Source organism: Zonotrichia albicollis, chromosome 29 (assembly GCF_047830755.1).
Source record: "Zonotrichia albicollis isolate bZonAlb1 chromosome 29, bZonAlb1.hap1, whole genome shotgun sequence".
Classification (NCBI taxonomy): Eukaryota; Metazoa; Chordata; class Aves; order Passeriformes; family Passerellidae; genus Zonotrichia; species Zonotrichia albicollis.
Window position 1 is genome coordinate 3466699 of NC_133847.1, and position 24871 is coordinate 3491569.

A 24871-nucleotide genomic window follows, 5' to 3' on the forward strand; every position below is an offset into this window, starting at 1 on the left:
GGCTTCTTGCTGGGCCAAGCAGGTCTGGGAAATTCCAGAGAAGTTTGCTTGTCAGGGAAAAGATTCCATCTTAAACCTGCTGGTTGGGAATGGGGAACTGGTGGCAACTGGGATGGTCTTGGCCCCAGTGCTCCTGAAATTATTATTGAGTTTAATGCTGTCATTGCAAGGAGAGAGATGGACACAGGAGCTGCCTCCCAAGACTTGGAGAGAGGAAATGTTCTGGTGCTCAGCAGAGTTCCCTGGGAATCTTCAAGGGGCTTCTTTGTGACCCTCTGGAGCAGGAAATCCCCAGGTCTGGAGGGCAATCCCAGTGCCCAGCCCCTCTCCCTTCCCACTGTGCCAGGGCACAACACCCCCTCCCTGCTCCCCCAGCACAGCACTCCAGATCCTGCTGCTTTTCCATAAAAAATCCTTTTTATTGGCCTCTCTCTCAGTGCTCCCTCAGCGCCTGCAGCCAGGCAGGATCTTCGGGGCCTTGGAGCCCCCGCAGGCCTCAGGCTTCTCCCCCTGCCAGAGAGCAGCCATGAGAGCCCCAGCAGGGACAGGGACATGTCCCCAAGGCCTGCTGTCCCCACAGAGCCCTGTCCCACCTGGTAGAGGTGACAAACCAGCGCCAGCAGCGAGGCCTCGGCCTGTGCCTGCAGCTCGTCAGTGTGCTTCTGTGGGGGGACAAGGGCAGGTCAGGGGCCTTTTCAGGCCGTGAATATGGGTCCCAGATTTATGGGGCTGGGGCTGTAACAATGGCTTTTCAGGCCATAAATCTCGGAGAGAGGCCGAGCAGGAATTGATGACAGAATCTGTTTTGTTTTTAGTGCTGTGTTTTGTTCTAGGGGGGTTAGCAGTTGTACCTAAACCTTCCCCTTAGTACGGGGTGCTGGGGCTGGTTGAAGCAGTGGTTGCAGGGTGTGGTTGACTGGTAAGTTTGGGGGTCTCTTTTGTCTCTTTGGTGCTTGTTATGGTTTATTTAGGGGGGATGTTGGTAGTGTTTGTTTATTCAGTGTCACTGGCGGCGGATCCTTATCCAGAGGCTTGGGGTAGTTGGGGTGTTGGTTATGGCAGGTTTAGATTCTGGTGCCCATCACCCAGCCAGGGCCCTGGCACTGAGGAGTTCTACAGGGAGGGAGGAAAATTCTCTGGATTAGGAATCCCTTGTCCTTGTGGTGAATTTCACCCCCCAGACCCCAGCTGGGAATGGCTTCTTGCTGGGGCAAGCAGGGAAATTCCAGAGAGAATTGCTTGTCACAAGTGCTCAGGGAAAAGATTCCATCCTAAACCTGCTGGTTGGGAATGGGGAACTGGGATAGGGCTGGTTGTGATGGTGGGGTTTGTCATGGGGGGTGTGTTGGGGTTATGGGTGGATTGAGGGGATGGTGAATATTGGGAGCTTGTTGTTGGACTGGTCAGATTTTAGTGTTGTATTCAGAGGGTGAACAGCCATGGTTACAGCCCCAGGGTGTCCCAGCCCCCCTGGCACCCTGTGCCCCCCTGCCTTACCCCGTTGATGGTGATCCAGGGCACGTACTGGTGTGGAGGATCCAGAGCCTCGGTCAGCTGGGCGTTGTGGTGCATCAGGGCCACCCCCGTGTCCCCCTGCACGCAGGCGCTGATGCGGCCGCTGTCCACCTCGGGGGCGTAGATCTGCAGGCACTGCGGGCACAGGGGACACTCAGGGGGACAGGGACATCCCCCATGAGGGGCAGTGAGGGGCGGGGAGGGGACATACAGCCTCCAGGTTCTTGGTGACGGAGCTGCCCGACTCCAGGCAGAAGATGACGGGGAAGTAGGTGCTGAAGTTCTTGGCCTCGTGCATCAGACAGGCCTGGGGGGACAGGGCGGGCGATGAGGGGACACTGGACCCCTCCATGCCAGCCCTGTGGGAACGGGCACCATCACCTCCATCATGTTGCCCAGGCATTCCTCAGGGCCGTGCTGGCACTGGAAATCCAACTTGCCGCTGACGTTCCTCTCCTGTGGGACCAAGAGGGATGAGCAGGGCTGGCACCACCAGGGAGAGCACCGGCTCCTGTCGCAGACATCTTTCCATTAAAAATCCTCCCTTAGGATTTTTTCCTTCTGAGAAGCCTCAGAAACAAAATGTAAACATTGATTATCTGCTGCTGTGGAATGCAGCTGGATCTGTGATTAGTCTCTTGTAGATGTTTGGAATTAATGGCTAATCACGGCAGAGCTGGCTCTCTCTCTGTCTGAGCTACAAACCTTTGTTATTCTTTCTTTTCTATTCTTAGCCTAGCCTTCTGATGAGAGCTTTTCTTCTATTCTTAGTATAGTTTTAATGTAATATATATATATCATAAAGTCGTAAATCAAGCCTTCTGAAGTACGGAATCAGCATCCTCATCTCTTCCCTCATCTGAAAACCCCTGTGAACACCATCACAGGCTCCTACCTGGGCATTGCCATAGGGCACCAGGGTGATGTTTAGCATCTCGTCGGGCAGCAGCAGCCAGGTGGGGAAGAGTTTCAGCACCAGGAACTCGCGGCACGCCGGGCACAGGCTCTCGTAGTACAGGCTCAGCTGCACGGGCGCGGCCACGGGGCGCGGGAGGCTCGGGCAGCGGCTCTGCACCTGCACACGGGAGGGTTTCGGGGTGCACGGGGGGGTATGGGTGCTGCACCCCCGTTCTAGTGTCTGTAGGGATGGGGTGAAGCTCCGGGGTGCAGGGAAGAAGGGGGAGATGAGGGCGCGCAGGGCTGGAGGGAAGTGAGAGTGGCCGGGAGTTTTTGGGGCTTTCCACCAGAACTTCCCCAAAACATTTCAGGGGAAAATAAATTTAGAGCAGGATGTGCCTGGGTGGGGGGATAGCCCAGCACCCAGTGCCAGGGGGAAGCTGCAGCCCCGTGGGGCTCACAAGGCACTGTCAGCACCCGGCTGTTTGGGGCAGAATAAGCCAAAAAGCGGTTTTAGGCTGAAAAAGCAGAAGTGCCAGGGGCAGCTGGGGAGGGGATGCGGGCAGGGTTCTGCTGGACCACAGCCGTTCCCGGGAGGTCTGGGGAATGCCGTGGTGCCCGTGTGGCTCTGAGCATCCCTGTGGATGCGACAGTCTGAGCGACACTCGCAGCTGGCACTCGCTCCAGGCATCGCTGCCCCAGCCCTGTCCCCGCGTCCCCGGGCAGGCAGGAGGTGACCCCGCGTCCCGGTGACCCTGCCCTTGTCCCCAGCCCCAGCAGCAGCAGCTCTGACCTGGCAGGCGACAGCGGTGTCCCGGGAGCTGCACCAGCGGTGGGCAGGGTGATCACAGCCGGGGGCCGCGCCGAGCCCCGGCGCCACCAGGGCCACCAGGGCCACCAGCACAGGCAGCGCCACCGCGGGGGCCATCGGGACGCCGGGGTGACGCGGAAATGAGCCCGTCCCAGCGGGGACTTTTAAAGCCGGGCAGTGCCCGCCCTCCGGCCCTGCCTGCCCTTCCTGCCGCCCCGGCCGCCGCCTCCCGTGACGCCGCCGCCCCACGTGGGCTCCGCCGCCGCCGCTCCCGCTGCCCCGAGCGGGCTGGGATCGGTCCCCGCTGTCCCCGGGCTGGGATCGGTCCCCGCTGTCCCCGGGCTGGGGATCGGTCCCCGCTGTCCCCGAGTAAGGGGATCGGTCCCCGCTGTCCCCGGGCTGGGGATCGGTCCCCGCTGCCCCCGAGGGAACTGGGACTCGGTTCCCCGCGGGTTCTGGCAGTGAAACCCGGCCCGAGCAGCCACGCGTGGAGCTCCCCGAGCAGCAAACGGGGCTGGGTGTCGGCACAGCCTGCGGTGGGTGCGGGACGGGGCTGCAGCCCGAGATATCCCGAGTTCGATCACGGGAACCTCGCGGTTCCCCCGTTTGTAGCCGCTGTTTCCGGCCCCTTCTCAGCCCTACAAAGCCGGTGTGCACAATCCTGGAGCGATGGGTCACATCCTGCACCCAGCCCAGGAACTGGGGCCCGGCCCCACCGCTCTCCTGCCCCCGCACAACCTCCCACAGCAATCCAGCAGCCTCCTTCATTAACTCTGTTTATTTTGTTTATTTCTTTCCTTTTTTTTTCTTTTTTTGGTTGTTTTTTGTGGGTTTTTTTGAAGTACCGTACAAAAAAAAAATTCCTCTTACAGTAACAAATACTGGGTTTACATTAGTAAACATCAACAGAAAGAGCAGAGAGCACTACTGCTGGTAACGGACAGCTCGGGGGGCAGGTTATTCTTTATTGCATATACCTAGAAACTAAAACCTCACGCAGCCACCGCGTCCTCTCCGAGCACAAAGCCTCCACACTGGCACCTTGGGGGTTACACGGGGGAGACCCCCCAGAGCAGGGACACGGAGGGACAAGGCCCAAACGGTGTCCTGGGGAGCAGGGACAGCCATGTGGCACCCACGGGACGCGGGCGTGCGGCTCGGCTGGGGGACGCGGGCGTCACAAGCAGCAAAGCACAGCCTCAAAACATGGCCGGGTTCAGAACGAGCCAAAGCAGCAAAAAGGACAAATCACAAGGAGCTTTTAATGCTGAGGGAGCCCAGCCCGGGGAGAGCAGGGGGAAGCACCGTCAGGGAAAGGCAGCCCTGGGGAAGGGCATCTTCCTCCTCGTCGTACACAGGACGCTGTGAGCAGTGCCCCGTCAAGGACAGGCTGCCAGCAGGCAGGGAAGGAAGGCAGTGCTGCAGGAGGGATGACTGTGACCCCCCCTGGGCTGTGGCCGGACAGCAGGAAGGGACAGCACGGGGAGAACAACAGAAATTCAGCCAAAAGGAGAAAAACACATAAAGGAGAAAGTGAAGCTGGAATTTCCCTGGGCAGCAAAGCCAGGTGAGCAGCAAGCAAGTGTTGACAGGTGACAGCTTCAAGCTGAGACTCTTCCAGATGCTCAGCAGGTCCTGGCATGGGCAGGGAGCAATCCCCCAGGCAGGGGTGGCCCCAAGCTCAGTTTAGGGGTGGTGGTGGAACGTGGAGCCCATGGGATGAGGGGCTGAGGATCCCATCTGCCTGCAGCCTGTCCTGGGATCTGGGGATGTGCTGGAAGTGCAGGGACAAGCACAGGACCAGCAGAGTCCCCAGGCTGAAAGGGTGGGGAACACTGTCAAAGCTTTGGAGTGTTGGTGCAGCCCCCTGGTCACTCCACAGGCCCCAGGAAGATTCTGGATAGAGCTGTGAGGACTGAGCTCCCTGCCCCAGGCCCACGTGCCCTCATCTCTCACGTGCCCAAGTCCCAAATTATTCCCTTACTCATCCCTGGCAGCTTTTCCCAAGTGATCCCCGAAACCAAGCACAGCCTGTCCTGACCCACTGCCTGCACCTGAGCACCAAACACTGACAAACCAGACCCAAAACCAGGGCCCAGGGCCTGGAGAGAACATGCAGAACACAGAATGGGGCTGTACAGCTGAGCAGAGGAGAGCTGCCACAAGCAACAGGAATGGGATGTTTGCTCCAGCAGCCCCAGCTCCAGAAGGATCTGGGGACAAGCCCGGAGCAAGGCAAAGCAGCAGAGCTGGCCAGGGAGGGAGGGACAGTGCAGGTGGCACATCAAGGACAGGATGCAGGCACAGCATGAGCACAGAGCACCCCATGGATCCAGCAGAACCCAAGCTGCAACGGGAAACAGAAGTGCCAAACTCCACAGCATCCACCTGCCTGTCCCAAGGAGGAGCCCCAGAGAGGGAAGGAGCCACTCTGGAAAATCAAGAGGATCAAGAATGCTCTCCTCCAGCCAGGCAGCTGAGATAACCCAGGAAAGCAAATGCCACCACGGCTTCAACTCTCAGCTCAGCTTTTAAAGCTCTTCCAGACCCACCTGGGCTGCCCTGGGGCCCTCTGAGCTCGGACACAGCGCCCTGCCTGCAGCAGCCAGCTGTGCTGGGCAGCCCTGCCCCGGCCCCATACAGTACCCATGATTTAAGTGCTTTGCATACATAGTTCACCATCATGCAGATACATTTCAGCATGCCCTGGGCCCCACAGATGTGTCCTCCTGCAGCAGAGAGGTCCTTCATTGCAGGTAGGGCTTGTAGTGTGCGTTGGACTGCAGCCCTCTCCTGCTTCAGCTGCAGGGCCCGGGGCTGTGCCAGCCTGGCAGCTGCTGCCCACGCTGGGGGTGGCACTGGGGGCTCAGCAAACACCAGCACCAGGGGAGCAGCTGGTCACAAAAAGAACCATATTTACAGAGCTACAGTCAGCTTCAATGGGTTACGTGTGCAGAGAGTCACCGAGACCGGCCGGAAACAACGAGCTGTGCATGCCACAGATCCTGCCAGGAAAACACGGGTACCAACACGGGTTTCACAGCTTCGTTGGCACAGCTAAGGTGGGAGATTCGTGGCCAAGCAGATCCTCCCAGCCCAGGCAGCAACACTCCAGAGGTGGTTATGACAAGAGGGAATGGTGGCCAGGTGGGGCACAGCACGGAGCGAAGATCTCAGCCAGGGAGCCCCACTGAGGATGAGGTTTCTCCTTCCTAAATGTGTCTCTGCATGCAAGAGCAGCACCCCTCGTACCAGACACCATCACAGCCTGCGAGGCCACTCAGAGAAGTGAGAGAGAAGGATGCACACACTCAGTGGAGCCTCCTCCTCCTCTGCCTCCTCGGGTGTCCAGGCAGGGAACCCCTCGGTCCCAGCACCGAGGAATCAAGAACCAAAGCTCTACAGTGATGCGTAGCGGGGCGACCTGCCAGCAAGAAGGGGATCTGACCTGCTTGTCAGGGAAGGGGAGGGGGCTGTGCTCACCCCCAGCAATTCAATCACAACTGGATCCCACCTCCTAGAGGCTGGAGGCCACTGCAAATCTACAGCCCAGCCTTTTCTGTCCCATCAGAAACACGGGTTTCAGCTACTGACCAAGAGGGACATCAGAAACGGTCACAGACATCTCAAGAGGCTCTGAAGGAGCAGGAGCACAGAGACTCAACTATACAGGGTGCAAGAGTCCAGAGCCAGAAAGCAGCGCCCTGGGGAGAAGCTGAAGGCAGCTGTTGTGTTGTGCATGGGCTGCTCATCTGGCTGGTGGCTGGGAGAGGACCGGGTGAGCCAGCGTGACATTCAGGGAGTCATTGTGCTGCACCAGGGACGTGTGCTTGTAGTGCAAGACCAGGTCCTTGAGGGAGGCGTAGAGGTTGTAGGGTTCAGCAAACCCATAGCCTGTCGCTGTCTTGTAGATCACGCAGTGCTTGGTGTCACCATCCACCCTGCCAGGGAGACATGGAGCCTGGGTCAGCAGTGGGACAGGGGAGCACAAGCAGGGCCACCAAAGCAGTGTAAACACCTGGCCATGGCTGGAGAAGCCAAGGCAGATGGGAGCTGTCACCTCCAGCATCCAGCAAGGGGAGGGTGGAGCAATGTGGGAACACAACCTGGGCCAGCCCCATTCCAGGGATCCCATCCCATCCCATGGATCCCATCCCATCCCGCCTCATCCCATGGATCCCATCCCATCCCGCCTCATCCCATGGATCCCATACCATTCCATGGATCCCATCCCATCTCATCCCATCCCATGGATCCCATCCCATTCCATGGATCCCATACGATCCCATCCCATCCCATCCCATCCCATGGATCCCATTCCATCCCACCTCATCCCATGGATCCCATCCCATTCCATGGATCCCATCCCATCCCATCCCATCCCATCCCATCTCATCCCATCCCATCCCATCCCATCCCATCCCATCCCATCCCATCCCATGGATCCCACCCTACCCCATCCCCACCCCACCCACACATGGATACTCACACCACGGAGCAGGCATAGCACCCCTTCTGGCTGCTCTCACGGATCAGGAAGGTGCCGTCCCGTTTCCCACACAGCATCTCCTCTGCCTGCACACGGTTGATCTTCCCCACGTACCACGTCCTCTCCTCGTGGTGGGGCAGCTCCTCCTCGTCATCCATCATGGAGTATTGACTGCAGTTGAGCACAGGCAGGGTCAGATTCCTTAAATTTGAGTGTGTGGCCCCCATTTCTCCCCTCACTGCTAGCTGCCATCGCCCATCAGGCAGGGAACACATCCTGGGATTTGCCCACAGCACAAACAGAACCAGCTGCAGAACCTGTGCTCCCACATCCCCCAAATCCAACAGCACACGAGCAGGACACTCACTCCTCTGTCTCGTTCTTGATGCCCAGCCACTCGTTGATCTTCTTCTGCCGGGCACCCTTCTGCGTCAGCCACCTGAGAGGGGGAGGAGAGCAGAGCTCTGAGCGCGGCTGCAGCGAGCCCCGGGCGCGGCCGTCACCAGGGGGCAGCAGCCGCCGCTGCCGGGGAGCGCCGGGCCCCGAGGCCGCGCTGCGGGAGCGGCTCCAGCCCCCAGCGGGCTGCGAGCCGGTCCGACGAGCCGCGGAGCCCCGCGGGAGGCAGGCGGGTGGCTCCCGGGAAGCGCTGCAGGGGCACTACGTACACCAGGTACTGGTCCCGCAGCTTGCGCAGCTGCATCAGGTCTGGCTTGAGGCTGTTCATGCGCTTGTCGATCTCCCGGTTCTCCGAGGCTTGTTTCTTCAGGTCCTGCTCCAGCTTCATCTTGCTGTCGTGGATCTCTGTGATGCGGGACTTGAGCTTCTCCGAGTTCATGAGGATCCTGGGAGAGATAAGGGGGGGGTGGTTTAGGCTGTGAGCCAGAGTGGGGGAGGCAGAGGAGGCAGCCTGCCAGCTCCAGCCCACAGCATGCTGCTGGAGAGACAAGGAGTCCACATGCCTCGGCTCTGTGCTGAGCCAGGAGGATCCTTGCAGCCCCTGGGGCCCTTCTGCAGGCAGGACAGGCCCCCACCACCCCCATGCTCACCGTTGCACCTCCTTCTCGTTGCCCTCCCTCCGGAAGCGCTCGATGTACTCCTTGCTGCACTTCTCCTGCGTCTGACACTGCTCCTCAAAGATCTTGATCGTCTCATTGAAGGCCTCGATTGCTGTCCTCTTCATCTGCAGCTCCTGGGGACAAGGGAGGGAGAAGCTGAGGAACACTGCTGCACATGTGCAGAAATGTTTCACCTTCCCCAAAGCAGCTCTGTCCTTGCTGCAGGCAAAATATCCCTCTCTTCCAAGCCCATCCTCTGGGGATTGCCTGTCCATGAGCTGACAAATGAGGCAACAGGTGCCCCATCTCTGCTCTCCCCTGTGCACAGCAGGGTGGCTGCCAGCACTCAGGGGGTGACAGAGCAGTGCCCACATACCTGGGATGTACGTGTGTACTCCTCATACAGCAGGTCGTACTCCCAGCTCTTGTCCTGGTACTGCTGGTGATAAACCTTCAGCTGCTCCCCCACAGCTTCCACGCTGTCCTCCTTCACCACCTGGTCCTGCCATAGGCACAGCCTCAGTCAGGACCTGCTCCAGCTGGTCCCACAAAACCCCACAACAACACATTCCAGCACACAGGGAGAGGGATGGGACATTATCAACTACCAAAAGGGCAGGGATGCATGAACAAACACCCCTGGTTCAGGCTGTGCTTGCCAGCCACGTCCCTGCAGCTCAGGCCTCACCTGCTGGTACTTGGAGATGGGGTAGAGCAGCCTGGTGTCCAGCTTGGCGTTGTACTGGGCGAGTGACTCGTGCCTGTAGTGGGTGATGAGCTCCACCACCGAGCCGAAGGTCAGCGGCTCCGAGAAGCCGTACTTGCCTTCCCGATGGAAGATCTTGATCAGCTTGTTATTGCCTCCCTTCCTGTATGCAGGGGAGAGCAGAGGGCACTTAGCACCACCCCAGCCAGAGACCTTGGCAGCCCGGGAAGCACAGGGACACGTCCCACGAGCTGCACCCCTGAGGCTCCCAGGGGATCCCAAAGCCCTACCTGAGTGTGAGTGTGTACTCCCCCTGGATCTTGCTGGAGGCATCACGCACCAAGAAGGTCCCATCTGGTGTGTCCCGGAGCTTCTCATTCACCTCCTCCCTGCAAGGAACAGGATGGTCACGGCCTGGGAGGTGGCCCCAAGGCTCAGCTGATGGACAGGGCACCCCAGGTGTGAGCTGCCTTACCTGGAAATGTCCCCCCAGTACCACTCGGCGTCCTGCAAGGGCGCGTTGTTCCCGTTGGCCAGGCTGGCTGCGCTGGGCTTCGGCTTCGGCGGTTTGGGAGGCAGGGCTGTGAGAGGAGGAGGGAGGAAACAGGGTGAGCCCAAATCCCAGCCCCTCACTGGCAATTCCTGAGTCCCCCTCCCTGCAGTGACTGGCACAGGAAGGCCCCTTGGCCACCACGTTCACTGGAGCTGCTCCAGGCACATCTCCAGCAGCTGAACACCTTGAGCCGGCCTCCAGGCCATCAAAACACCCTGAGCAACCCAATCATGGGGGCAGAGAGTCCACACCCACAAATGCCAGTGCCTCAGGCCCCAGGGAAGGGGTATCTCAGTACCTGGAGGCAACTGCTCTGGCTCCAGCTCCTTTGTCTGCAGAAGTGTCTCCAGAAACAGCACGGAGAAGTCAGGGCTCAGCTCTGGGCTGCAGGGAGAGAAGAGACAAGTTAAGAACAGCAGTTGTGGGGTACAACATGGCGCTGCTCCCACATCCCCTGGGGTCAGCTGGTTCACCCCAGCTGCCAGACCTGAGGCTGTCAGGGCAGCAAGGGCTCTGTCCCAGCTCTGAGCCCCACCTCTGTGTGCTGCCTGCAGTTCAATCCCACGTGCAGCCCAGCAGGGACTGGACTCCTTGTCCTGGCAGGCCCAGTGGCCGGAGCTGGGAGCACTCTGGGACCAGGAGCCTGACGTACCTGGCGCCAGGCAGCCGGAGGAGCAGGGGCCCGAAGATCTCTCCCAGGGCCCGAGGGTGGAGGCTGTTGCTCTCGGCCTGCTGCGATACCTTCCCCAGATGCCGGAGCAGGAACTGCAGGGTGAGCGTGTTCTGGAGCGGCACCGCAGGCGACTCCAGGGCCAGCAGCAGCTGCTTCCGGCAATTCTCTGCCTGGGGGATCTCTGGGGAGAGAGCAAGACACGAGGGAAGAGCTGGGACAGCCGGCACCACTCTCCACGCTCAGGCTGTGTCACAGCACAGGAGAGCTGTCAGCACTGGGGGCCGTGTGCCAGGCCCCATAGGGACAGGGCTTATTTTAATATCCCACCCCACCCAGGCACCCATTCCCAAGGCAGCCAGGGAGGCCCTTACCCTGCAGGATGCGAAGGATATCTCCGTGCACTGACACTGGCACCACGGGGGAGGGCAGGTCCTGCAGGTAACCTCGCAGTGCCTCGCCCAGGGAGTGCACATCCAGGGGCTCCAGGTCACCCAGGGTCCAATCTGTCAGGGCACAGATTTCCCATGGGAGGGTGGACACAGCACTGGGCACCCAGCTGCCAACATCCAGCCCACAAACCATCACACAGCAGCAAGCTATCATGAGAGCTCATTTAGCACCACGAGGGAGCCCAGGCAGCCTTCAGGCAGCTCATGTGACACACAATGTGCACCCCATAAATAAGCTAGCTCTGGGAACCCCAGCAGTTCCCCTTGGGAGAGAGCAGAGATCATTCTGGGTACTCACAACCTTTGCTCTGAGCCCCAACAGAAGAATTCTGGGCAGGCTTAGCTCAGGTGAGAGTTTTGCTCTCTGCTGCCAGCAAGAGTCGAGCACAGACTGAGCAGCCACACGCCTCCCTCGAACACAGGATTTTGGGAAGCACAAAAAGCCTCTCCCAAGAGCACAGCCTGGATTTTGGGAAGCACAAAAAGCCTGTCCCAAGAGCACAGCCTGGCAGCTCTGTGTGCTTGGGGTTTGCAGGAACGTCTGCGGGAGGGGACTCGCCAGCGTGGTGCCGGATGAGGCCCCAGCCCAGCCGAGAGGCAGACGGCTCCCAGGGCTCCCTGGGAGCACAGACATCGGCTCCAGCCACCAAGCCAAGCTCAAAGATCCTCCCTTGCTTATTAGTGGCATGACAGAGCCAGAGGAGCCTCCAGCAGCCCCATCAGGAGAGCAGGGGACAGGCACAGGGGTTCTGTGAGCCAGCCCCCCACGGATGGAGCCAGGGATCCCCCCTGTCCCATCCCTTCCACGCAGGACAAGGCTGTGGTGGGATGGGGACAGCCCAGCCCCAGAGGCAGCGTGCTGGGAGTCAGGAACTGCCGGGGACAGGCGAGCCTGGCCTGGATTGCATTACTGCTGGCGCTGTCACATCCACTAATCTCCTCCATCTGAGCCGATTCGCCTCCACTGCGCCGAGCTGGTTCTTACCGGTTCTCAGCGCCTGCCTCAGTTCGGAGCCAGATGTCCTGTACAACATCTCGCTGTCCAACCCTGCAGAAGGGGGGACACTGCTGTCAGCTCCAGCCCAGGCACTGTTTCGGTGCCAGCTGGGCCATGGTTGTGGCATGGCCAGGCCTGGATGGTGTCCAAGCCAATCCCCCTGCTGCAGCCCCCTTGGTCCCCAGGACACCCGGTTCAGTGGCCCCATTTCTCCACCATGGCACAGATCCAGGCTGGGATCTGAGAAACACTTCCCAAACCCCAGCACCCACCCAGTGTGTGTAGGTGCTCAACCCAAACACCCTCACGGGCCTCAGCAGCTCAACCCAGGGAGGAAGATGAGAGCAGCTGCGTCCTGTGTGTCCCACAAAGCTCAGGTTTCATTGTGGGGTTTTGGGGTGTATCAGCATGGCCCCCTTACCTTTCTTCTCAATAGCTTCCACCAGCTTCACCAGGAGCGGCGGAGCAATCTCGGGAGGGCTGAACTGCTCCTGCAAGTCCGGGAGAGGAGACCCTGGGGGGAGAGGGAGGGAGAGAAGGGCTCAGCACCAGCAGCACAGCTGGGTCAGGGTACAACCCAGGCAACTCCCAACAGGAGCAAGGAAAGCTGTGGCCCCTGCTGTGAGGCAAACACAGCATGCAGCCTGCAAGCAACCTGCCCAGCACTTGTTGAGCTCCAGCCCTGACTGGGTGTGCACAGGGAGATATCTGCTGCTCTGTGCAGAGGCCTGGAGACAGAGCCCACCCCCCTGGGGACCTGCACCCCCCCGGGCAGGCAGCACAGGGGTTACCAGGGCTCCTGGAGCTCAGGGCTGGGTCCCTGCCCAGCACAGGGGCTGCGTAGGGCTGGCAGGGGAGCGGGGCCAGGGAGCTCGCTCTGCTCGTCGTGGTGAGCTGTGATTAATCCAGCGATTCAGACAGAACGCCGTGTCAGCAAATTCCTGCCCTTGATTGCTCGTTTAACATGGAAACCGGCCCTGTGCCTCCCCCTCCCCGTGAGCCCACAGCCTCTGTGCAAGCTGCTACAGGGCACAGCCAGCCCGTGGCACGGGACCAGCATCCCCCCATTCCTGGGGGATCTGCAGCCCTGTTTCAGGCGGTATTCCACTGCCACTTCCAGAAAATCTTGAGGTTCTGGCTGCAGGCACCCCCTCCCCTGTGCATGCCGGGGCAGGAGCACGCAGGCCTGGCTGAGGAGCTGCCAGCAGGAGGTTTGCCGAGGGATGAGCGGTGCCAGGCTCCATCCCCTTCTAAAGCAGCACCAGCCCGAGCAGGAGCTTCCTCCAGGCTGGTCCAGAGCACCTGGCAGACCCTGGGGAGCCCGCAGAGGGTGAGGACACCCAGCACACTCCACTGTGCAGAGGCAGAGCCAAGAGGCTGCTCCCCGTTGCGAAACAGCTCCGTTGTCATGGATCTGACCCGAGCTCGCCTGGTGTGGTCTCACCACAAGGCGCAGCAAGCTGGAACTGAGCACCCAGCTCAGCCTCCTGCACCCAGGGCTCGAGGGGAGACACAGCAGCCAGGGGAGGGAAGGGGAGGGGAGGGGAGGGGAGGGGAGGGGAGGGGAGGGGAAGGGAAGGGAAGGGAAGGGAAGGGAAGGGAAGGGAAGGGAAGGGAAGGGAAGGGAAGGGAAGGGAAGGGAAGGGAAGGGAAGGGAAGGGAAGGGAAGGGAAGGGAAGGGAAGGGAAGGGAAGGGAAGGGAAGGGAAGGGAAGGGAAGGGAAGGGAAGGGAAGGGAAGGGAAGGGAAGGGAAGGGAAGGGAAGGGAAGGGAAGGGAAGGGAAGGGAAGGGAAGGGAAGGGAAGGGAAGGGAAGGGAAGGGAAGGGAAGGGAAGGGAAGGGAAGGACACGTGTCAGGCACCCAGCAGCTCTGCAAAGGTCTGTGCTGCTGGAAGCGGGGACAATCCCACAATGGAGTGAGCTCCTGGGCACGGTGTTGGTGTGGGGAAGCTGCAGGCAAACTTCCAGGCTGGCAGCTCCCTGCCTGACCCTTGGGAAGAACTGAAAGGAGAGTAAATACTGGCGCTGCCCACGTGGCCCGGCCGGGAATGTGCTGCTTCAGCAGGCAGCAGCTTGTCTTTTTTTGTCAGGCACAGAGCGGGGAGCCAGCAGCAACTCCTGAGCCTGCCGGGCCTCCGGGCTGGGCTGCCGTGGTGAACAAGGCTGCTCACAGCACAGCCCGGGCAGCTGCGGAAATATTCCCGAGCCGCATTTTCCGCTCGTGTTCTCTGCGGAAGGCAAACACCAGCAGCTCGTAAATCCAGCAGCACAACGCTGCTCCCGGGACAGCTGTGGGGCTGGCCCTGCTCCACGAGGGACACTGAGGGGCTCAGGGGTCCCTGCCAGCCAGGGCAGGAGCTGGAAAGCAGGGAAGGAGCTTTCAGGAGATGGTTCTGCACCTCCTAAAGTGCACACCATGAGGAAATAAGACAGGCTTGGCTCAAATACGGTTTTTCCATTGCAAAAATGTGTCTCTCCAGCAGAATACAGAAATAAAGTATCACAGAATATCCTGAGCTGGAAGGGAACCACAAAGATCTTCAAGTCCAGCTCTTAAGTGAATGGCCCATAGAGGGATCAAAGCAGCAGGCTCTGGGTGTTTGAACTGCCTCCCTGTGCCCAGAGTGGAGGCTGGCTCTGGGGATGGCCCCACAGGGCAAAACTCAGTGGAGCAGGGAGAGGGAGCACAGGGATCCTGATTAGTTGCAGAACAGAGGGGGAGAAGGATCTTGGAGATGTAAGAGTGGGACAAAGCTGGTCTCACGTGCCTTGGTACCCCACCCTCCATCCCAGCGCACGATGCAGAGAGGCAGGCTTTTGCTTTCCTTCCCAAATTTATCTTTGCTGTGCTTCAGGAGCTTTGGCACATATCTTACTCCGCCTCCCACAGACCCCACCAGTGGCTTTGACCACCCAGACCAAACCCCCTTGAGAAGAGGGGAGGGGTGAGGAGGGCAGAAATCCAGCCCCAGAGGGAGCACCGTGCAGGCAAGGGCAGCACAGGCAGCACCGAGCACATCCCAGCAGCACCGAGCAGCAGCACAGAGCACATCCCAGGCTCCTGAGAGGAGCAGCTTTCTTGGAAAGGCAGGTTGCAAGCGGGATGACTCAGGTCAGGCTCTCCTGCCAAGCCAAACGCAGCGGGGCCCGGCCGCATTCCCACCCTGCGGAGATGTTTCCTGGGGCCGCCCCTCCGGCTCCGGGAGCGGGAGGCAGCTGCAGGGAGCTGCACCAGCCCCACAAGCCTGGTTTCGTAAGACCCCAGAGGTGTTTTCACACAGCCAGAAGCATCTGCTGGGGTAGCCGTGGCTCCCAGGCACAGAGGGACGGGGAGGATGCAGCGCTGCCAGCTGGGAGCGTTCCCTGGCACTCTCCAGCTCCTGCTGCTGACCCCGCTCCTCCCATGGACACCAGCACGAGATCTGTCAGGCATGGGAAGGCCAAGTGTGGCTGTCACCCCCCAGAGGATCACAAAATGGTTTGGATTAGAAGGGACCTTAAAAGATCCCCCATTAAACCCCCCCTGCCTTGTGCAGAGACATCCTCCACTAGATCAGGTTGCTCCAAACCCCATCCAGCTCAACCTGGAACACTTCCAGGGATGGGGCAGCCACAGCTGCTCTGGGAAACCTGTGCCAGGGCCTCACCACCCTCACAGTCAGGAATGTCTTCATAACATCTAATCTAAATCTCTCCCTCTTTTAATTTAAAACTTCCCCCTTGTCCTATCACTATCTGTCTGTATAAGAAGCCTCTCTCCCTCTTTTACATAAGCACTGGAAGGCCACAATAAGGTCTCCTAGAGCCTTTTCTTCTCCAGGTGAACACCCCCAGCTCTCCCAGCCCTGCTCCAGCCCTAGGAGCATTTCTGTGGCCTCCTCAGGACTCACTCTAACAGACTCATATTTTTCTTGCCTTGTCCAGACCCAGACTCAGCACGGCAGGTGGGGGTCTCACAATGGAAGAGTAGAAGGGGGAAACCCTGGGGGCTGCAGAGCCCTGGCCACGGGGTTTATGTGCCTGGGAGCCAAACAAACAGGCTGAGAGCAGGCAGCTGCCACAGCTCCACAGGCAGGGCTGAGGCACATTGGCTCTCCCAGGCCGGGTCTGTGCCAAGGCCAGGCAGGCTGGAGGCAGCTGCAGGTGCAGGACAGCCCATGCCCAGCCCCAGGGTGGCTGCCTGGCCCCAGCGAGGGCTCTGCGACCCGCAGGGTGGGCAGGCTGCCAGGCAGACAAGCAATTAGCTCCAGTTCTCAGAAGAACTCTTTTAGACCCTGACTTTTCTCCTCTTGCCCAGAGACAAGTAATTGTGTCTCTCAGCAGGGCTGAGCAGCTCTTGGCAGGGAGCACTGCCCCAGGCGCTGCAGGGGCGGGGAGGTGGTGGCTGGGAGAGGTCAGGACTTATCCTGAAGGGAGGGAGCCTGGCAAAACTCAGTGGAGCAGGGAGAGGGACCGTGGGGATCCTGGCTGGTTGCAGAACAGAGGGGGAGAAGGATCTTGGAGATGTAAGAGTGGGACAAAGCTCGCCCCAGGAAGCTCTGCTGAGCAGATTGACAAGCTGGAGGAACAAAGTGCTTTCCTCTGGGCCAGCACTGAGAGAGGCTGGCTTTTGGTTGTGACTCAACTGTACTGCTGCTGGTGGGGCAAGCCAGTGCTGCCGAGCTGAGGGTTTCACTGCTGTTCTATGAAGCCAGTCACACAGCAAGACTGTGGAGGTGCCCCAGAGCAACAGGGCACACAGCAGGGCTTACCTTGCTCCAGAGCCTCGGGCAGCCGGCCACCAGTGGCCCCGGGTGTGGCAGGCAGGGGTCTCTGCACCCGGGGCCGGTGTGAGGGGACAGCGATTTTCACCGGCCCCACGTACTCCACGTAGGTGCCGGGGAAGTCTCCCTTCTGCTTGGTGCGCTCGTTGACGCCCAGGATCCACCCGATCTGATTGGGGGTCTGCTCATCTCCATCTTTGAAGCCCAAGGCTTGCAGGGCCCCCTTGCTCACGACCAGGATGTCCCCGGGCAGCAGGTCAATGTCCTCCTCGCGCTCCTTGCGGTAGGGGTAGAGCGCGCGGTACTGGAAGCCGTCGGTGCTGCCCATCCTCTCTGCAGCGGGAGAAGGGCTCTGAAGGGTGAGGCAGCACGTTCCAGGTGGGAGAGGAGAGCCCTCAGAGGCAGCTCTGCTCCATCAGCTCTCTGAACTGTCTCTGTGTGAAGCAGCACCCCAGGAGCCTGGTCTGGGTGCCCAGGAGCGCTTAGGTGCAGCCCCTTTTCCTCAGCTTGAAACCACGATTCAGCCAAATTATGGAGCAAAGGGAGAAGGAGACGAACATAATCCAGCACTGGTGAGCGGGCATGCAGCAAAGAAACCCGAGATCAGGGTCTGTTTCACCAAAAAAACCAGTCTCTTGGAGTCTGGGGAGGAAAAGCACAGTAGGCTTCCAGCCTGGAACAGCGTGGCACGCTATGTTCCCCTTCCCAGTGCCTGCAAAGAGAAGAAGAATTGTCACTGCACAGCCAGGCACCCCACACCCTCCTGACACGCCAACATTCAAACCAGGGTTCACCTGAGAGAGGCAGGACTCGTTTCTCTCCTACCTAGCAGAGCCCTGGATCCAAGCAGGGCATGCTAATCCCGATTTACACTCCCAAAAGCAAGAGAGGAGCCCGTGGCTGCGGGCAGGAACGCTGCCTCCTCTCTGCTACAGCCAGGCACCAGCTCTGCATCTTAAAGAGGTTCACCCCTGCTTCTTCAGCTTACCCTCCTCGCAGCACTTATGCAAACAAGGAGACAACAAGTGGGACAAAACAGCCTTTATGCAGGATAACTTTTGCATACAGAAAAGGGTGACCCTGCACCCACCAGCTGCAGGCCCTGAATGGGAGCAGAACAAACAGATTTAACCTTCCCTTGTTAAATCGATTAAATTTCACTGTTCACCTTTACATCTCGCCAGGCAATCCCCCACAAAGGCATCTTCTGAAGGGAGCTGCCCATAAATGTAGGTTAACCACGCTTTCAGCAAAAGGCTTTCGAGATGCCCTGCCATTCCCACAGAACAGCACTTCAAAGCTTTGCTCTGAGCAAAAAGTCAATTTTTGAACTTTTCAAAAGCAGCAGCAGCAGCATCAAGTGCAGGCACAGGTTCTCTTCGCAGAGATGGAGGCAAAAGGAGTTAAAATAATCTTCAGAAGCCTTCAAGTCTACTTAGAGCTCCTAACTGCCTTTCAGCTATTCAGAGAGAAATTGAATATGCTGCCTGCCCTGCCCAGAAATCCACCAAAAAAGAATAAACCTGGGTTATAACATGTTGCTGAAGATATGTACGAGCCGGGACATTCCCACCAGCCAGGCACGTCCTCTTTTCCCATCCCCTCCTGGCTGCACAGGCCAGTTTTCCACTTCCCTCAGGCAAATCCCAGAGTTCTGCTTCCCGCAGAAATGGCGTGCGGCCGAGGACCGGACCTGCAAGGCACCGGGGCAGCCAGAACCCAGCCTTCCCAGGGACACCCTGGGCCTGCTCAAATGCTGCTAAAATCCTGCTAAAGGCTTGAGCTGTTTTGGCCCAGAAACCACCAAACCCAGCTCAAAGTCTTGAGCCTCATCTGAAAACTATTAGCGAGCAGGAAGGTGCTTCTCAGGGCTGTGGGAGCCTGGGCAGAGGGAGGTGAGGAGGCAAAGGGAGCCAGGACACCCTTCCCAGAGGGGTCATGAACAACCAAGCATGGCACCAAGCCAGGGCTGCTCTGACTGCTGGTTGGACTCTGTGACAGGCACCAACGGTGGTGATCTGCAGGATTTCAAAATAACCCTTCCGGGCCAGTTACACTTTACAGTTCATATCAGCTACAAATCCCTCTTTCCTCCTGCACGTGGTATATCACCCCTGCACGTGTCAGCACATCTGCACGTGCTGCCACAAAGTCTGGGATCGGGAGAGAGAGGAGCCAGCCCCACCTCTCACAGCCAGGCTCTCCAGCTCGGCACCAGGGCTCCTTCCCGTGACAAGGACAAAAGGCACAAAGAGGCCATGGCACAGGAAACCTGTGCAGCAGCCAGAGCCCGCACCGCCTGCCTGAGCTCGGGCAGGCGTCCCAGCCGGGCTGTCTTTGCCATGAATGAACAGGCACTGCCCGCGGGGAGGTGAGGCACTTGCGGCCAGAGGCGGGTGGGGAACAGGATTGAGCCTGATCCAACTTGCTGGAGAGCTTCTCCAGAGCTCCAGGAGCAACACCAGACTGCAGAATTCATGGAGAGAACCTACAGAGGTTTCTGATGTTCACGGGGGAAGCAGCACAGCCCAGCACGGCCGCTGTGAAAGCTCCCATCGTGCTGGGATAGTGGCTGCAAGGAACTCGCAGCAGAGCCCGCATTTCCCCAATCCAACCAGCCCTAGCCAGGAAAATATTACTTCATAATCCAGAGCATAAAGAGAGATTTATGACCAGGCTGACTGGCTGCCCCTCTGAGCGCTGCCTGTCAGGGTCCCCCAGAGCGGAGTCGCCGTGCCGGGGGCACTGTCTGCATGCCAAGGGCCTGAGTGGCCGCTGGGCACGGCGCTGGCAGCTCCAGCTCCTCCCAGACCCCAGAGTGGCTCCTCTCAGAGAGGACAGACTCCAGAGAGCACCCAGAGGCAGCAAGGGTCAAGGCTCCCCCACAGGCATCCCCTCAGCTTCCACCCGCGGATCCCAGCCCCGACTGCAGGCGGCTCCGACAAGCCAGTGCAGCTGAAGAGGCTGGGAGGACAAAACGCTCAGGCCTGGCAAACTCGTTCAGTAGCTTTTAAAAGCAGATCTGCGTGGAGGGCTGGGAAGAGGAGAGTGACTCTGGAGCACCGAGTGTCTCCAAAGAGCAGGTCCCACAGCTTCTTCCAACTGACTCCTTCACAGCCTTCTTCCCTGGGGTGGGAATGCAGGCACAGCTCTGTGCCACCACGCTCTCCACATCCCAGCAGGTCACTGGGCACATGAAAAAATCCAGACAACTCAGAGCCAGGCTATTCCTGGAGAAGCCTCACCTGCTTTCCTCACACTCAGCCCAGGTGGGCACTGAGTGCTCATGAACATGAGTGAGGAGCCCCCCAGGAGACCCAAATCCTCATGGTTAGTGCCAGCACCGTCCTCTCCGGGGCAACAGCTGTGCTCTGTCCTGCAGAGGCTTCCCTGGCTGAGCTGCACCCTTGGAGAGCAGCTGGCAGAGCTCTGGGGATTGGGAACACACACTTCCCAAAGCCCTGGAACAGCTCTTTGGAGGGAAGGCAGCGCTGAGAGGCCGGGACACGCACGAGCCTGTCGGCTGGAAGCGCACCTCGGAGCAGGAGAGAGCAGCACCTCGCCAAAAGATTTCTGCTGGGCCCAGCTCCAGCTTTGCTCAGCTCTCAGAGAGGAACCTCGTGTGTCTGTGCTGGCGAGCACTTGCTTAGGCTGCTCTGAAAATCCCATGCATCAGACAGCTAAATACCTTTGGTAAATCTATCTCAGCGCCCAGAAACAATCCCTCGATTCATTAACTGCTGTCAATACTTTCTTTGTTTAATACATCGGTTTGAAACAAAAAACACATTACAAGTCTTTTTGTCTGTGCCCAGCACATAAATAAAAGCATCTTAACATTTTAAATGTGGTTCCTGTGCTTTTTAACCCAGTTCCAAATGCAGTTCAAAGTGCAGCTTGACTTGAAGTAAGACTGAGAGGAAAGAATGCATAAAAATATTTAAAAGAAGAATATGCTCACACCAGTATACACAGCTCCAACCTCTCCAAGTTACATCAGATCCTCAGCAAGCAAAACAAACACCATATCGAGTTTGAACTGCAAGTTACAGACAAAAAAACCAAACTTTTCCTTTAATACAAAGAGAAAATAGAACAATGCAATGATGGATGGGAATAAAAATGGACAGGGAATTGCCTGCCACGGTGACATCTGCTGCTGCATCACATCCTTCTGACCCACGCAGCCAGGGCAGCTCTGATGGCCTCAGCTCCTGGAGCTGGCAATGGCAAGCACACCATGGGTCATCCTGTGCCCACCGAGTGGCAGAGAGGGCAGGGGTTGGGCAAACCCCTGATTTATAACCAGGACAAACAGCACAGCAAAGCCCTGAGCTCCCAGGCAGGAACAATGACTGGAGAAAGGTCTGGCGAGGCTGGAGCCATGAGGCAGGCCGTGCTGGAGGCAGCAGTGCCACGAGGAGCAGTGGGGGAAGGAGCTGGGAGAGCCTGCAGGGAGCTGGGGCGGGCGGGAAGCGGAGCTGGACGCGCTCCAGCAGCTGCCCCTGGGGAAGCGGAGCAGGGAGAGCCGAGCCCGGGCTGGCCACGGCGCTGCCAAGCCAGCTGGTATTTCCTTCCAAACAGGGAAAAGCTGCAGGGGAGGAGGGGAGCTATGCCTGAGCTGTGCCCCAGCCAGGCATGGGACAGCCAATGCAGTTTTCACCTCTTCTTTTCCCCAAAAATGCTTCTCAGCTAGCCAGCAGCAGCTCCTGCCCACAGCCACAAGCCACCCTCTGCCAAGGACATGAGCATCTCCTGCTCACGCCTGAGTCTCATTAAATATCTTGCTTTATTCACCAAAGCCCGAGGAAATGAAGGAATATCTGAAATATTTCACTGAAAAGGTCAATGTCATGATTAGCAGGGACACGAGGAGCTGAATAAAACAAGATGACCAACAGCTTCCTCACTTTTGGGAGACCACTGGAGGTCCCAGAGACTCCTGCTCAAAGGCTGGACAGTGTGAGAGCACCTCAGTCTGCACACCTACTCCAAGACTTCTCACACTTCCTTGCTCCAGCTGAAGCTTGTTCTTTCTCAACCACCTCACAAAAATTCTCCTCCTGCCTACAAGACATTTTTATGTGGCCAGAGACTTTTATTTGCTGGCAGTGGGCAGAGAAGGACCCAGCACCTCACTCCAAGCTGCTCTTACACCATCCCCCACGCAGCAAGAACACACTAATTCCATTTTAGGAGCATTCATGGAGCTGGCTTTAGGGATATAGAAACCCAGGAGCTGGATTTTGGCAAAAAAATTACAGTTCTAAAAAAAACCTAAGTACATGAAAAAAAAAAAAAAATCCAACTGCTCTTGCTAACTTATCTGCTTAAAATCACATTCCCCAGGGTATTTGGAATTTATATGATTTATTAGCAGCTCTGCACAGCTCAGCAATCACATGAAGTAACCGACGAGGTAAGAAGCACCCAAGTTAATAGAGCAGCATGATTTGGATATTGGTGAGAGAGCCAAGACCTTCCAACTTGAAGGAAGAAGAAGAAATCCACCATCCCTTCCTCTGTCTGCTTTTCATCTTCCATTACCCAGCTACTTTAGCTCCAAGCTGCGGCTCCAGAGATTCCCAGAGGAATTAAAAGAGCCCTCGATATTATAAATACTCTTTTTCATTGTAAACACACCCCGGCACTCAGAGCTCTGACACGGCTCCAAACTGGCTCCACAAACCACTCTGCTGCTCGCCACATTCCAGCTGAGCCGCGCTCTCCCTTCCAGCCCAGCGCCTTTGTCCAAGCCAGACCCAACTGCAGGCACAGAGGATTTTCCTGTGTGCCTAAAACCTTGTTCCAGCGAGCTGGGAATGCTGGGGTTTGGGGCAGAAATCAGCTTTAGGAGGAACGAGGCCGTGCCACGAAGCTGGAAGCACGAGCTGCCCATGTCAAAGAGAGCCACCAAAGAAACCAAACCATGCCCTGGACTTTCCCACAGGGTGGAAGGCTAGAGCAGAGGCCAGTGCAGCCCCGGGGACACAGCAGCCCTTGGCATGGCGGGGAAGGGTGGGGGAATGGCCAGGAAAGCAGTGATTTAGGCTATATTTACTCAGCTGTCTCCATTCTCTGCTCTCACAGAGAAAGTCACAGGGCCAGTTCCCCAGCGGCTCCAAGAGCTGCTTGGGAAATCAAAGCTGCATTAATGGGAGGAGAGGCAGCCTCGGCTCCATTGAAAGGCAGCGCTGGGGCTGCTCCAGCTCCCCACAGCTCGCTTTTCTCCACAGTTTTACCCCCTGGTTTTATCCCCTCATTGATCACAGACCCCCAGTTCAGGAGGCACAAGACCATGGGAACCTTTCTCCTCAAGGGGCTGAGAAACAGCCCCAGGAAGGGAAGAAATGCAATGGCCAACCTCCCTGGGAAGGAGTGGGGGGGCTCATGCCAGAGCAGGGCTTGGGGGATGCCCTGCAAAGCCACCCTTGGGCTGAACCTGGCACATCCCCGGGCCACCAGCTCCAGCCTGGGAACCGCTGGGTGTGAGCTGCCCCAGGGCAGGGGGAACAGAGCTGGGACCTGAGAGGCCCACGGGAACCCCAGGACCCTCAGTGATGGGGGATCCCTGCACTGTCACCAGTGTGGGGACAGTGGCACAGAGGGGGATCTGTGATGGCTGCAGACAACCAGGAGGGATCCGGGCCCCGGCAATGGAGCAACAAGGACAGCTCGGGGGGAAATGGGGGGGACAGGGACAGCTCGGGGCAGGATTGGGGGTGGGGGGGACAGCTCCGGCAATGGGGGGATAGGGACAGCTCATGGGGAAATGGGGGGGACAGGGACAGCTCAGGGGGAAATGGGGGGTACAGTCCCGACAATGGAGGGGACAGGGACACCTCGGGGGTGGGGGGGGAGGATCGGGGGCACAGCCCCGGCAATGGAGGGGATAGAGGCAGCTCGAGGGGGATTGGGGAGCATAGCCCCAGAAATGGGGGGACAGGGACAGCTCAGGGGGGATCAGGGGTACAGCCCCGGCAGCGAGGGGGACAAGGACAGCTCGAGGGGAAATGGGGGGGTACAGTCCCGACAATGGGGGGGACAGGGACAGCACGGGGGGGGGGGGGATAGGGGGCCACAGCCCCGGCAATGGGAGGACACAGAGACAGCCCTGGGGCGGACAGGGGGGCATATCCTCGACAATGGGGGGACAGGGACGGATCGGGAGGAATCGGGGATCCAGCCCCGTCAATGGGAGGACACAGGATCAGCCCTGGGGGGGACCGGGGGGCATAGCCCCGGCATCACGGCGAAGCCACACGGCAGTGGCAGTGTCCTGGCAGCGGGACACCCTGCGCCGGCAGCTCCCGAAGGGTCCGGGGACATCCTCGAGGCTGCCCCTTGAGGGACAGAGCCAAGCCCCGGGGCGCCTCACGATCAGGGGGTCCCGACGCCCACCCTGGGCCTGGTTCCGATCCGGGCCCGCTGTCCCCGATCCCGATGCCCCTGATCCCGATCCCGCCGCTCCCGGCCCCGCCGCACCTCTCCGCCGGCCCCATCCGCCGCCGCTCGCCTCCAGCCCGCTGCTGCCTCCGGCCCGGCAGAGCCTTGGACAGGCCCGAGCGCCGCCGGAACGGCCCGAACCCGCCCCGGAAACAGCCGACAGCCGACGAGAGAGAACGGAACTGCCCGAATCTATCCCGGAAATAACCGAGAGCAGACGACAGAGGACGGAGCTGACCGAAGGCTCCGGCCCCGCCCCTCCCCTGGCCCGATCGCTATCGGGGCCCCGCCCCTCCCGCGAGACTCTCCGGAAGGAGCCGAGAGAGCCCGGAGGGAGGGCGCGGTGGCGCCCCCTGGTGGCGAATGGAGCAGGCACCGCATCGGGCACCGGGATTGAACCGGGATAGAACCGGGGTAGAACCGGGGTTGAACCGGGATTGAACCGGAAACGGGGCACAGCACTGGCATTGAACCAGGATTGAACGGGGATTGTACCGGCATTGAACAGGGAACGGGGC

The 24871-nt window shown here is 59.1% G+C and overlaps 2 protein-coding genes across 2 annotated transcripts; both read right to left on the reverse strand.

Annotated features, from left to right (window-relative positions):
• Window positions 1–398: 398 nt before the first annotated feature.
• Window positions 399–3434, reverse strand: IFI30 (IFI30 lysosomal thiol reductase). Its single transcript, XM_074528565.1, has 7 exons — window positions 3206–3434; window positions 2411–2590; window positions 1897–1971; window positions 1727–1822; window positions 1498–1650; window positions 594–662; window positions 399–510 (listed from the first exon to the last, which is right to left on the reverse strand). Exons 1-7 carry the CDS (start codon window positions 3338–3340, stop codon window positions 445–447), a joined length of 774 nt encoding a protein of 257 aa, XP_074384666.1. The 5' UTR covers window positions 3341–3434; the 3' UTR covers window positions 399–444.
• Window positions 3435–3995: 561 nt separating this feature from the next.
• On the reverse strand, window positions 3996–24578 carry PIK3R2 (phosphoinositide-3-kinase regulatory subunit 2). Its single transcript, XM_005496451.4, has 16 exons — window positions 24393–24578; window positions 16896–17619; window positions 12567–12659; window positions 12134–12196; window positions 11071–11202; window positions 10679–10880; window positions 10325–10410; window positions 9949–10054; window positions 9764–9862; window positions 9456–9636; window positions 9144–9269; window positions 8759–8901; window positions 8378–8554; window positions 8080–8151; window positions 7713–7883; window positions 3996–7164 (listed from the first exon to the last, which is right to left on the reverse strand). Exons 2-16 carry the CDS (start codon window positions 17233–17235, stop codon window positions 6972–6974), a joined length of 2184 nt encoding a protein of 727 aa, XP_005496508.1. The 5' UTR covers window positions 17236–17619; window positions 24393–24578; the 3' UTR covers window positions 3996–6971.
• Between the last annotated feature and the right edge of the window lie 293 nt (window positions 24579–24871).